Raw genomic sequence first — 13,025 nt, 5'->3', positions numbered from 1 at the left:
ACTATTACATAAAATTAATGCACACACACACACAAGAACAGAGTCAAACATCTAAGGGGTTAATGAAGGATCTATACTTGGATCTGTTTATATGTAATTAAAAAAAGATAAAAAAGATTGTCAACATTTGGGGAAGGGAGGGAAAGAAAAAAGAAAAAGAAAAAGAAAAAAAAAGGAAGAACTGGTCTGTGAAGGTTCCATTTACCTGAAGAAAGAAGTTTCCTGCAGCAATCTGAAAAACCACTTAAGGCTGCCAAGTGAAGGGGGAACATCCCATGTATGCCACGCCTGAAGGTAACAGAATAATACACTCATTACAATACAAGAAAAGTACAATCATTTAAATAAATTACATAGAGACTACTTAAGTGAAAGAAACTAGATGAGTCAAAAACTCCCAAACTTTGGAGAATAATGTGGTCAGAGAGTGAAAGTGGGTAGAACTTACTACACAATTATATTTTTCAAGAGTAGGTTTTTTAAGCTCAGCATTACTGTCATTATGAATGCTGTTATTGTAAGGTATATACCTTACATGCAAGATGTTCATCAGCATCCCTGGGTTATATTTATTAGATGTCAGTAACACATTTGCTTAGGAAGCAAAACTCACTCCCTATTTTGCTCTACCATTTAAAATCATTCCCACAAGGCAAAATTTTCGAGAATGTTCATCATGCTAATTCTGTAAAAGAGAAAAGTGGGAAGCAAATTATGTTTGCAAGTAAGGAGGATAAAGTGTGGAACACTCACATAATAATTAAATCCCATAAAATAAAAAAAACTAGAGGGACTGGGGTTGTAGCTTTGTGGTAGAACGCTTGCCCCAAATATGTGAGGCACTGGGTTCGATCCTTAGTACCACATAAATATATAAAATAAAGGTATTGTGTTCATCTACAACTAAAAATTAAAAAGTAAGAATAAAAAAAAAAATAAAAGAACTAGATCTACTAGTAGAGATGTGACTCAGACCTAGATTTATATCTACCTGGCTAAATCAAGAGGTTGACATAAATTTCTTTTAAATGCTACAAAAAAGATATATAGTAGATATGTACAGCATGCCATTTATAAATACATAGAAGGTATAAAATTTCTTAATGAATATATAAATGTGATATACATGAATAATAAACACCAATTTAAGCACAATGTTCATTTCTGCGAGGTCCATACAAAAGATCTCATCTTTCAAGTAAAATTTCACAGGGAACCTTAATATGTAAAATAAAGTAAACTGTTCTGACTAAAGTGGGAAGCAGGGAACACACTGTAGTAGCAACCAAGAAATCCGTGAATTCTGTACAACAATCTGAAAACAATTATCTACAGATAGTATCTGGATGAAAACACAAAGTATTTTGTGTGTACAACTTTACAAAAAAAAAGAATCTTTTTTTTGGAGTGGTACTGGGGATTAATCAAGGGCACTATACCACTGAGTCACATCCCTAGCCCTTTATTTTGAGACAGGGGTTCACTAAGTAGCCCAGGCTGGCTTCAAACTCACAATCTTCCTACCTTGGCCTCCTGAGTCCCCGGGATTATAGGTATGTGCCACCGTACCTGGTGACTATTTTTTTTCAAGTCTCTTAAGTACTTCCACACTAAAAATAAAGATCTCAAAAATTAAATCTCTGATCAAAATTGCATATTAGTCATGTTTGAGAAAGAAATGTAAAATATGTAAAAAAAAATATGCTATCCTGGCTTACCAAAGAAAATTGTATATACATTTATATACCATATTGTCAATACAAAGGATAAGGAAAATTTTAGTTAGTATAATACTAAGGACAAAATCCACATTTCCATCTGAAATATTTAGAAAACTATACTTGATCCTCCTTTTTATATTTTCCTGTGATACCTATCAACAACCTCTTTAAGTATTACTTACTTTGCAGTGTCAGCACCACTTGTAATAAGAGTGTTGATCAGCAGCTCATGGCCATATCGTGCTGCTATGTGCAAAGGGGTGTTTCCATTCTTATCTTCACAGTCAATTACGGCTCCTGTTAAAAAAAAAAAAAGGGCACAGTGTTAGACACTGGACTATATAAAGATCAAGTCCAACTTAATACATGCAATGTAATACAAAATGCTTTTAAAGCACAAACTAAAGAATACAACGATTCTAACTAAATTTCATTCATACCATGTTTACTGGGTCAGGCAGTTGGAGTTACAGATTTTATGGTTGATGTAGTTTTATAAACTGAGCGTAAAATTTTAATATATTTTTAAGCCAAGCATGGTGGTACATGCTACTTGGGAGGCCAAGGCAGGAAGATCACAAGTTTGAGGTCAGTCTGGGAAATTTAGTGAAAATCTTTCTCAAAATCATAAAATAAAATAAAATAAAATAAAATAAAATAAAATAAAATAAAAATAAAAATAAAATTTAAAAAATGGCTAGGTATAGTTTAGCAACAGTGTGCTTGTTTAGCACGTGCAAGATCCTGGGTTCAATCTCCAGTACTCCTTATAAAAAACAATTAAAGATTTCAACATACTTTAAATTGATAGAAGAGGTTCAAGGGTCTAGTAAAGCTTAGAAACCATTATACTAGAACAAAATCAAGCACACTTCTTTCTTAAGAGCAAAACTTTTCAGAGCTTTAACATGCACATTCTGCACCATTAAGTAGATTGTGTATAGTGTTTAAAAATTATTTGATCATGAATCTATTCCTAGTTTTTTCTTACAAAACAACACTACCAGCTGAGTGTGGTCATCTCATCAATTTGGGAGGCTGAAGTAGGAGGACTGAAAGTCAGGCCAGCATCAGCAATTTAGCCAGACTCTGACTCAAAAAATTAAAAAAAGAGTTGCAGAAGTAGCTCAGTGGTAGAATGCCCCCGAGTTCAACACCCAGTACCAAAAACAAAAACACAAACAAAAAAACAAAAAAAAACCCCAGCAAAACATATAGTACTTATTCTATCTTGAGGACTATTAAACAGCTCCTTCGAACATGGCTTGTGAAATAATTAAACATACCTAAAAGTTTTTATTTAAAAGTTTAGCTTGCTTAATATAAAGCCAAACACAGAAATGAAAAAAGTTCATAAAAATCAACTAAAATCCTAAAAATGGCTCAAAATATTCAAAAGGCAAAAAAAATCATATATGCAACAGAGTATATATTAATATATATAATACTTATAGTGGAAAGGCAGTTTTCTATGAAGCAATGTTGATTAAAAAGATCAAAACTGCTATAAAAATTTATAAAAAGAAAATTAAAATTCTGAAAGATACACATACATAGAATTTTATACTCTAATACTTGATGCTTCAAGAGATCTGAAATCAAATATTAAAAATATATGAACTACAACAATTACTCAATACCACTCATTTTTGTGGATGTTTTTACTACATTTAAGAAATTAAAAAAACAAACAGAAATACTTTTTACCACTCTGGATAATGGTTTGTGATCTGGAGAATCTACCGTGGAGGGCAGTCATGTGCAGAGGGGTTTTCCCATCCTTACTCTGAAAGGATCAAACAAAAAACAATTTTTAAAGCACAAATGTACAAAAAAATTCCATGATTAGAGTTTATAAAAAGCTCTGTATGGTACATAAGATATAATCTTAATATTATTCTTATTCCATAGGTGAGGAAACTGGCACATAATCATGAGTGACACAATCAAGATGTGCTTCCTAAGTTTAAGACTCAAAATTTCATATAGCTCCAATGCTTTCATTCTATGAAATCCTAATCCCTATTATTTTGAAATACTGGGGATTGAACCAAGAGGTACTCCACTACTGTACTGTATATTCCCAGTCCCTTTTGCATTTTATTTTGAGGTAAGGTCTCACTATATTGTCAAGGCTGGCACTGAATTTATGACCCTCCTGTTTCAGCCTCCCAAGACACTAGGATAACAGATGTGAGCCACCATGTTTGGCATGAAGGAGGGTCCTGACTAAGGAAAAGCGAATATTGGAATTAATTCCAGGTACTACAGATCATTAAAATATATATATAATAATTTGTTTATAATTATTTATAATCAATATTGTTAGTTATTTTCTAAAATCACAATCATACACTAAACTGGCTGTGCACTTATATACTGTAGAAATTCTAGAGGCATTCCAAATAAAAAGAAAAATAATCCCTGAAGTAGGTGATAACTTTCCTTCAGAGTTGGTAATTTCTTTTTATCCCTAAAAATCTGAGGTTGGCTGGGTGCAGTGGCATATGCCTATAATCCCAGCTGCTTGGGAGACTGAGGAAGGAGGATCGCTAGTTTAATTAAAGCTAGCCTCAGCAACTTAGCAAGACCCTGTCTCAAAATGAAAAACAGAAAAGGGCTGGGGATGCGGTTAAGTGGTTAAGCACCCCTAGGTTCAATCCCTGGTACTAAAAAATAAAAAACAAAGCCTTCTGGTTAATGAAAACATACAAAGAAAACCTGTGTTGCAGCTCTAATTGTTCAGCAATACTCAGCATACTATTTATGTATATACTGAAATTGAAATGTGACAAGTGTCCTAGGTTTATACCAACACCATATAATGCAGATCTCAAAAAGTTCTCATGCCATGTGGACTATCATTAGAATATCATCATAAACACATAACCTAATTTTATTCCATAATTTTATATAAGCTTTTCATACACATGAACAAGTGATCCAAGTAATCTTTAAAAAATTTTCAATCCTGGAGGAAATGTGAAAGGGGATGAGGCAGTAAGTATGCATGCATGCATAGGCTCTGGAGTCAAAATGAGGGTAATGATCTTAGTTCTGCTACTGCCATAAGCAAAATTGTGAACAAGTTCCCTACCTCTTTGAGGTTTCACTTCCTCAACTGAAAACGAAGATAGTAACTAACATGCACACATCATAGGTCTGTTGTTCAGAGTAAATATGGTACTTTTGGGAAAACTCCATATATTACATATATTATAAATACCTATTATAATATCAAATTATCATTTTTACTTCAGGGGCACTCTACCACTGATCTACATCTTCCCCATCCCTTTTATATTTTTTCTTTTGAGACGGGGCTCATTAAGTTTCCAAAGCTGGTTTGAACTTGCAATCCTCCTGTCTCAGCCTCCTGCACTGCTGGGATTACAGATATGTGCCACTGTGCTTGGCTTTACTTGATGTTTTTAAGCATGCCAGTTTTTCTTTTCTTTCCTTTTTTTTTTTTGGGAGGGGGGAGGATGTGCTAGGGATTAAGGCCAGGGCCTTATGCATGAAAGACAGGCACTCTATCAACCAAGCTATATCCCCAGTCCTCATTTTTTTTTCTCTAATTTTTAGTTGTAGATGGACACAATACACTTATTTGTTTTTATGTGGTGCTGAGGATTGAATCCAGTGCCTCATACATGCTAGGCAAGTGTACCACCACTGAGCTACAATAGCAGCCCTCCAGTTGTTGTTCTTTCAGTCAGGAAAGAAAATAAAAACAAACACCCACCCGACAACTAAAAAACAAAAGGATTTTAATAGAATAATTCTAATTCACTGTTTGCAAATGTTCCCTATGTTGACAATTTTCAATGTTAATCTTTTACCTACAGTCTTTTTATTGGGGTGGTGGTGGGCAGTACTGGGGATTAAACCCATAGATACTTTACCACTAAGCCACATCCCTGGCCCTCTTTATTTTTTATTTTGAGACAGGGTCTTAGAAAATTGCATAGGGCTTTGCTAAATTACTAAGGCTGGCCTTGAATTTGCAATCCTATTGTCTCAGCCTCCCTAGCCACTGAGATTACAGGCATGGGATACTAGCTCTACAGTCTTTTTCTTTCTTTCTTTTTTTTTTTTTAAACAAAAAGCAAAAACCACCAAAAACTTCTAATAAAAATTAGGATGCATAGAAGATGAAAAGCGAAGATCTAACTAGTTAACATTTATACACATTGTCATCACTGTATTTCAGGCACAGTTTTAAAACACTTCATTTATGTCATTTAATCCTCACACTTCTATGAGTGAGATACCACTGATTCCATTTTATAGAAAAGTAGACTTAGGCCCTGAGATTAAAGGACTCAACCACGTCTCTTATCTAGTAAGTGATAGTAGAGTCCTTTGTTGTAAGCCTAAAGGTAGCATTTGAGTAATATTTCTACTTTTCACATACTGACCATACAAAGTATTCTAAATAAACAAGGGAAGAAGAGCTTCGGATTACCAAATAAAAAGTCAACCATAACATGTTAGGAAGGCATATTTATTTCTCTCTGTATTGGAGAAGGAACATGGAGACATTTTTACTTAACCCCTTAAATCATTTTAGACTAAAACCAGGAGTGTTAAGCAAATAAATAGAAAGACCCACCAAACATTTTAAGAGTTGATATCACTTGTGACCAAAAAACAGTAATAACAAAAAGGCCCCACATTTTATAATTTTTAAGTTTAAATTTAAAAGAAGTACTTGGTGTATTTTCTTTACCTGACTCAACTTTATTCTTAAAGAAAAATGGAGTGGGTGGGGAACGGAGGGCATATAAGTAAAGCAATCAATGCAGTAGGGATCATGATAAGCAAATTCATAAAAACCAGACCTATGCTGCCTCTTAAAGTCCACTCATTTTCTACCACTTTATAGAATAACTGACTTAAAACCTTAGAAACTAAATCATTACAAATTGAATGATTCCAATTTCTAGTAATCCACAACTTAAGCACAAAAACAATAAAATGAAGACTGGGGTAGGAGGAAAAGAAGAAATGGAGGGAGAAAAAAAGAACATGAGGGTTAGAAAATTTAACTTCAAACTAAAATTTAAATTTTTAGTTAAAAATTTAACTTTAAAATTTTAAACTAAGTGTGGTGGCGCATATCTGTAATCCCAGGAAAACTGGGAGGCAGGAGGATCACATGTTTGAGGCTAGTCTTAGCAACTAAGTGAGACCATGTCTTGAAATAAAAAAAATAAAAAGGACTGAGGATGTATCTCAGTGATAAGAGTGCTTGCCTAGCAGCCTAACATTTGTGAGGTCCTGGGTCCAATCTCTAGTACTTAAAAAAAAAAAAAAAAAAGTATGTGTGTTAAGAACAAGGCTTTTTAGTCAATCAATGACTTAATAAACACTAATTTGACAAATGCAGTTAAACACAGTTGTCAGAAATGAATATATATTCTTGCTGGTTGAAAATGTAGAGCTATCAATAATTTTCATATAATTTCAGAGTCAGAGGGAAGTCATCAACATGGTAACTGTGTTTCAGTGGAACTTGGCAATAAACAAAATGGATGACTGCACCTTAGTGGGATGTCACTCATCCTTCAGAGAGATTAAAGCAACTTTTATAAAATCTATTTCTAAATTAACATCATAGGCTGTTGCAGTCAAATCTACTTGAACAGTTATCTTAATCCCAGTGCTAAGAAATCCCCTTGTCATGTATGAAATCTAGCACTGAATTTTCAAAATCATTAAGGGCATAACTTCAAATTGGACCACTGTTCTGAGTATTTTATAACTTGACCTCTTATAGCACTGATACTCAATTTTAAATTTCAAAAGAAAATATTCACTTAAACATAATCACAGGTACTAACTTAACTATGTAGACACGAATATGAACCGAGTGACTCATTATCATTAAATTATATTAAATATTCATTCCTAAATGCCAGTGTATAAATCAAAAAGCCTAATCTTTGTACTTTAAAGATAGCACCATGTAACTGAAAAATGTATAATAGTTGGGCATGATGGAATAACCTGCAAACCCAGCAAATCAGGAGACTGAGGCAGGAGGACCACAAGTTCAAGGCTAGCCCAGGCAACTTAGCAAAACCCTATCTCAAAATTAGTAATTTAAAAAGCGCTGAGGTTTGATCCCTGGTGTCTGTGTATGTGTTTCTCTCTCTCTCTCTCTCATACACACAAACACACACACACACAAAGTATAATACCTAATGATACAGGTAAGCCTCCATTATTTCCATGATACTTAATGTTCAACATAAAGATGATTTTAACTATAGCCATTTTATCATAAACGGGTCCCACAGAGACCAAAAATTTAGTTGTAATCTTTGCTTCTGAGGAATGTTAAGATGATTTAAATTTTAAAAATATTTTGATATAATCTAATTTTTATTTAAAAAAATATTAATGGACTTTGAGGAAAAAAAGTAATTCTCCTCTATAAGGAGTTTAGCTCTTTTTCTGGGCCACATTTATCCAAAAAAGCAAGAATTGTTCAAATTATAATAAGCTGTTCAAAGTTATCAAAACATTTTAAATTAGCTTAACTATTAAAAAGGAGTTATTTGTTTGTTTGAAAACTGAAAGCCTTAAATGTTTACTCTTTTTTGTTTATTTGTTTTGGTAGTGGGGACTAAACCCACAGGCTCTTTACTACTGAGCTACTTCCCCCAGAACTTTTTGATTTTTTATTTTGAAAGAGGGTCTTGTTAAGTTGTTAAGTCTGGTCTTGAACTTGTAATCCTCTTGCCTTGGACTCCAAAGTCACTGGGATCATAGCTGTGAGCCAACATGCCCAGCTTAAATGTTTATTCTTTAAAAAGATAGCTTAGGGAGTTGGGGTTGTAGCTCAGTGGTTGAGCACTTGCATCAAAGGTGTGAGTCACTGGGTTCAGTCCTTAGCACCACATAAAATGAATAAATAAAATAAAGACAACTTAAAAAAAAAAAAAAAAGAGTAGCTTAGCTCCAAACATAATAGAAGTTTAGTGATACCTCATGTCCCTCCTTCCTTGGGTGTGATATGAATAAATTTTATCCACTAGCTGTGAGAGGGCAATGTAAACCAATGATATAATTATAGGTGGGCTTATGACGATACAGCTGTTTGAGTGGGTCAGTGCCATCATTAAAGGCTTCACTGAAGTTAGGTAAAAAATGAATTCCCTTCCTACCAGTAGTCTGAAAGACATTTTACATCATACCTAGCAAAGGAGCTAAACTTGTACTTACGTTAAACTCTCCATAAGCCACCTTTTTCTTTTTTAATATAGGGTCTCAATAAACTGCCTAGGCTGGCCTCAAACTTGCAATCCTTCCTCAGCTTCCTGAATTGCTGGGATTATAGGCAAGTGCCACCACAGGTGGTTTTCTGTAAACCACTACTCCCCCCCCCCAAAGTTTCCTTTTTTAAAAAATAACTTTAATTTACTTATTTATATATGTGGTGCTGAGGATCGAACCCAGTGCCTCACACATGCTAGGCAAGCACTCCACCACTGAGCCACAACCCCAGTCCTGTAAACCATGTTTTAAGCTTAAATATTTTCAATAATCTTAAATGATTCTATGGTTTTCTTTTCTTTATAATTCAAGATCTAGTCTGCAAGCAACCAGTGAGAGTACCTTGGAAAATTTAAAATGATTATGTACCATAAAACAGTGATGCTCAAAATCTTGGTTGCATGTGCTTTCTCACAGAATTAAATAGTGAGAGTAAATTTTATTTTGGCTCTAGAATTTTGACATATTTATAAATTACAAAAGCTTGTTACTGAAAGTGATCATGACCAAAAAGTCAAAAACCAACTATTCTTCATATGTAAAACACACTGCCACTGCTACTCAAGACTGTGAAAAATCTCAAAGAATTAAAGTGTGAATATCCATATATGTACCATCTGAATTTTGCCACTTACATTTTCTTTTATCACATTATCAATCCATCCATTCAATTCTTTGATGCTTTTTAAAGTTAATCACAGATATCACTATGTGTCACAACTACACACCTCAGTATGCATATCATTAGTCAACATTTAGGGTTTTTTTTCCTTCTGAGAAAAAATTTTCATACAACAAAGTGTACCAAATCTTAAATATATCTCCTTATGAGTTTTGATAAATGCTTGTCTCTATAATACAAAATCCTGTCAAAATAGAAAACATTACCATCATCCCATAAAGCTTCTTCATGCCCCTTTCTCAGTTGATCCTCCACCCAGAAGCAACAACTGTTCTGATTTTTTACAACTACAGATTCTGGAACCCCACAGAAATGGAATTTCATGAGTTCTAGAACCTTACATAGATGGAAACAGTGTATATACTCCTGATCTCAGTCAGCACATTTTAAAAGTTCATCCATATTCTTGAGTTTATTAGTAGCTCCTTTTTATTGCTGAATTGCTTTTGCTACACAGAGTTTTAGTGAATCAAATACCCCAAGGATTCTGCTTTTGTTTCATACCTTCATATTGACATCAGCCCCATTGCCAACTAAAAGTTCTAAGCACAATGCTCCATGTGTTGATGCAGCAGCAAAGTGCAAAGGAGTAAATCCCTTTTCATTCTTTTGATTTACATTAGCACCACAGTCTATAAGTTCATTCACGACAACATCCTGTCCATTATAGCAGGCCACATGAAGAGGCGTATTTCCATAGGCATTTGGTTCATTCATCTATTGGTAGAAAAAAAAAATGTGCAAATGTTAAAGTAGTCTTTTATTGTGAACTATTTTAGGAATTCTTGTGGTTGTAATCAAATTATTAAAGTGAAAAAAAGGAAAGATACACCAAAGAGACCTGCAAGGCTAAAGTTCTTTTAAAATAAAGAACATAACAAGTATTTTGGTGTTTAATGGATTCTGTACATACAGTTAGAGACTACAATTCACATAGGCAATGCCTATATATATACAGTGTCTACATCATGACAAAACTGAATGATTCTAAAAAGAATATTTTAGGAGAATGAAAGCAAGTATAATGTATTTTTAAAAGTCTTCAAGGTAAGGGACTTAATATGAAATTAACTCTTAAGAATTATTAAAAAATGAACAATCTGAAGACTCTGAGGTATGTTCAGTTCAGTAACATGTTATTTTCAGCTTTTCATTTTCCAGTGACAAGACTAAGGTTACTAATAGAGATCAGGATTTTTAAAAAATAAACAGAATTCTGTTCATTTTTGTTACAAACTCCTAAATACATTCCAGTTTCACATGTTGACATTTTATCAAAAGGCAGAATACTCAATAACGAGAAGCAATCTAACTCCGGTGGTTTCTCCTCCCCTTTCATTTCAAATAAATAAAATAGGGCAATAATTTAATGTTTATATAATTTTTGTGCCTAGTTTTTGTCCTTGGTTTTAGGGATATAATCTATGACATACCTGATACCGCTGGTTATGAATAGGTAATGACATTTGATCTTAGGGTAGGGGCTGATCATACCAGATTTAAACCAACAATGTGATTCAGGGTGGGGGTTTGGGTTCATCAGGTATCAGCAAACTTGGAGACTAAAATCAATCACTTGGGCAATAAATTAATCATGCCTAGTATAATGGGGCCCCCATTAAAAAACTAAAAATCATCGCATGCACTGGTGTGCACCTGTAATTCCAGCAACTCAGGAGGCTAAGATATGAGAATTGCAAGTTTGAGGCCAGCCTTGGCAACTTGGTGAGACCCTGTCTCAAAATTAAAAATATAGGGGCTGGGGTTGTGGTTTAGTGGTAGAGTGCTTTCCTAGTATGTGTGAGGCATAGAGTTCGATTTTCAGCACCACATATAAATAAATAAAATAAAGCGGTCCATCAGCAACTAAAAAATAAATATTAAAAAAATTTTTAAAAAGGCTAGGATGGGCTCAGTGGTAAAGCACTCCTTAGTTCAATCCTTAGTACCCAAAAATAACCCCAAAACAACAAAAACACCTGTGAAAATGAAGCTCAAGTGAGCATTTCTAGTTGACAATACTTTGTGCATACTGTCATATACTGATACTGGAAAAGTAACACATCCTGACTCTATGAAAAGGACACCTAAGAACACTCCTGCATTCTATTCTGTGTGTCTCCCTTCCTCTGGCTATTCTTAATTTGTATTTTCCTACTGTAATAAACCATAATCGTGAGTGTAATAGCTTTGAGTTTTTTATGTCCTTCTAGTCATTGAATAGTTTCATTTATTTATTTCCTTGTTTATTTTTAGTACTGGGGATTGAACCCAGGTGCATTCTACCACTGAGTCCATCCCAGACCTTTTTATTTATTTTGAGACAATCTCACTAAGTTGCCCAGGCTGGCCTTGAACTCATGATTTTTTTGCCTCAGTCTTCCATGTTGCAAGGATTACAGGCGTATACCACTATGCTCACCTTAAACATCAATGTTTCTAGAAGACCCCTCACCACTTGTAGCTGGTCAAAAGTGAGGGCAGACTTGTATAGAGACAACCATGTAGTCGGCCACCAGTTTGTCACAATTTTAATATTTTCTTTTTTGAGATGACTGGTAACAGAAACTGGAGGAATTAAAAAAGTAATAAAGTAGATTTTGTCACTCTCAAAACCTTCAGAAGGCACCAACTTTGCTGACACCTTAATTAGGATTTCCATACTCCAGAATTTTTAGCAATTAAATTTTTGTGGTTTTAAATCACCTAGTTCATGGTAATGTATTACAGTATTCCTAAGAAACTAAAACACCATGCAATAAGAGGTCATATGTCACTAAAAGATTCCAAGTTGGATCATTTACTCTAAAGAACACTTTGCCACCAGAATTTACAAATGTTCATTTTATTGTCAATATAATAAGCTTCTAAATTATGCTAGGATGGCTTTAAAATAGTGATTAGAAACAATGTTTCCTTATTTATTTGTATTAGTGGGTCTTTTAAGGCACTAAGTTACTCTATTGAAGCAGACATAAGAACTGTTGAGTTGAAATGAAACTTATCTACTTTGCACTCTCCAAGAGCCTCCACAATATGTTTGGGTGTTTTTGCAACTTCTGAATCTCACATTTTCAATAATTACTTGTTTTTAGCAATGTTTCCCCAGGTCCTAAATTAGAAGTCCATTCAGCTCTATAGCTCTGAATGGACTCTCTAGTGTCTAACCAGGCTATCACCTATTTTGTTAAGTTTTTTGCAGTTGAAAACTGCCTCCCTTTAGTAGATCCTTTCCTTCTCTTTCCTCCTAATTTGCTGCTTTGAAAAACGAGCAAGTCTGTCTTAACCATATTAAAAATAAGAGTAAATAGATTGGGACTAAAAAACATGTGTATAAA

At 34.0% G+C, this 13,025-nt stretch overlaps 1 protein-coding gene across 6 annotated transcripts in view; it reads right to left on the bottom strand.

The window, feature by feature from the left end:
• Ankrd28 (ankyrin repeat domain 28) overlaps positions 1-13,025 on the bottom strand; it is a 198,753-nt gene that overhangs the window by 51,730 nt on the left and 133,998 nt on the right. For 3 of the 6 annotated variants that reach the window (XM_047531881.1, XM_047531880.1, XM_047531879.1), the window contains 5 exons: positions 12,110-12,255; positions 10,192-10,404; positions 3,429-3,507; positions 1,904-2,018; positions 206-288 (listed from right to left, as the gene is read on the bottom strand). In XM_047531881.1, the coding sequence (XP_047387837.1) occupies positions 206-288; positions 1,904-2,018; positions 3,429-3,507; positions 10,192-10,404; positions 12,110-12,255 (636 nt within the window). Of the gene's footprint in view, positions 1-205; positions 289-1,899; positions 2,019-3,428; positions 3,508-10,191; positions 10,405-12,109; positions 12,256-13,025 lie in introns of those variants that run through there. The other 3 variants (XM_047531882.1, XM_047531883.1, XM_047531884.1) reach the window with 3 other exon arrangements.

The sequence above is a fragment of the Sciurus carolinensis genome, chromosome 17 (assembly GCF_902686445.1).
Source record: "Sciurus carolinensis chromosome 17, mSciCar1.2, whole genome shotgun sequence".
Lineage (NCBI taxonomy): Eukaryota > Metazoa > Chordata > Mammalia > Rodentia > Sciuridae > Sciurus > Sciurus carolinensis.
Note: the sequence above shows the minus strand (reverse complement) of the source record. Positions and strands in the feature narration are given on the sequence as shown.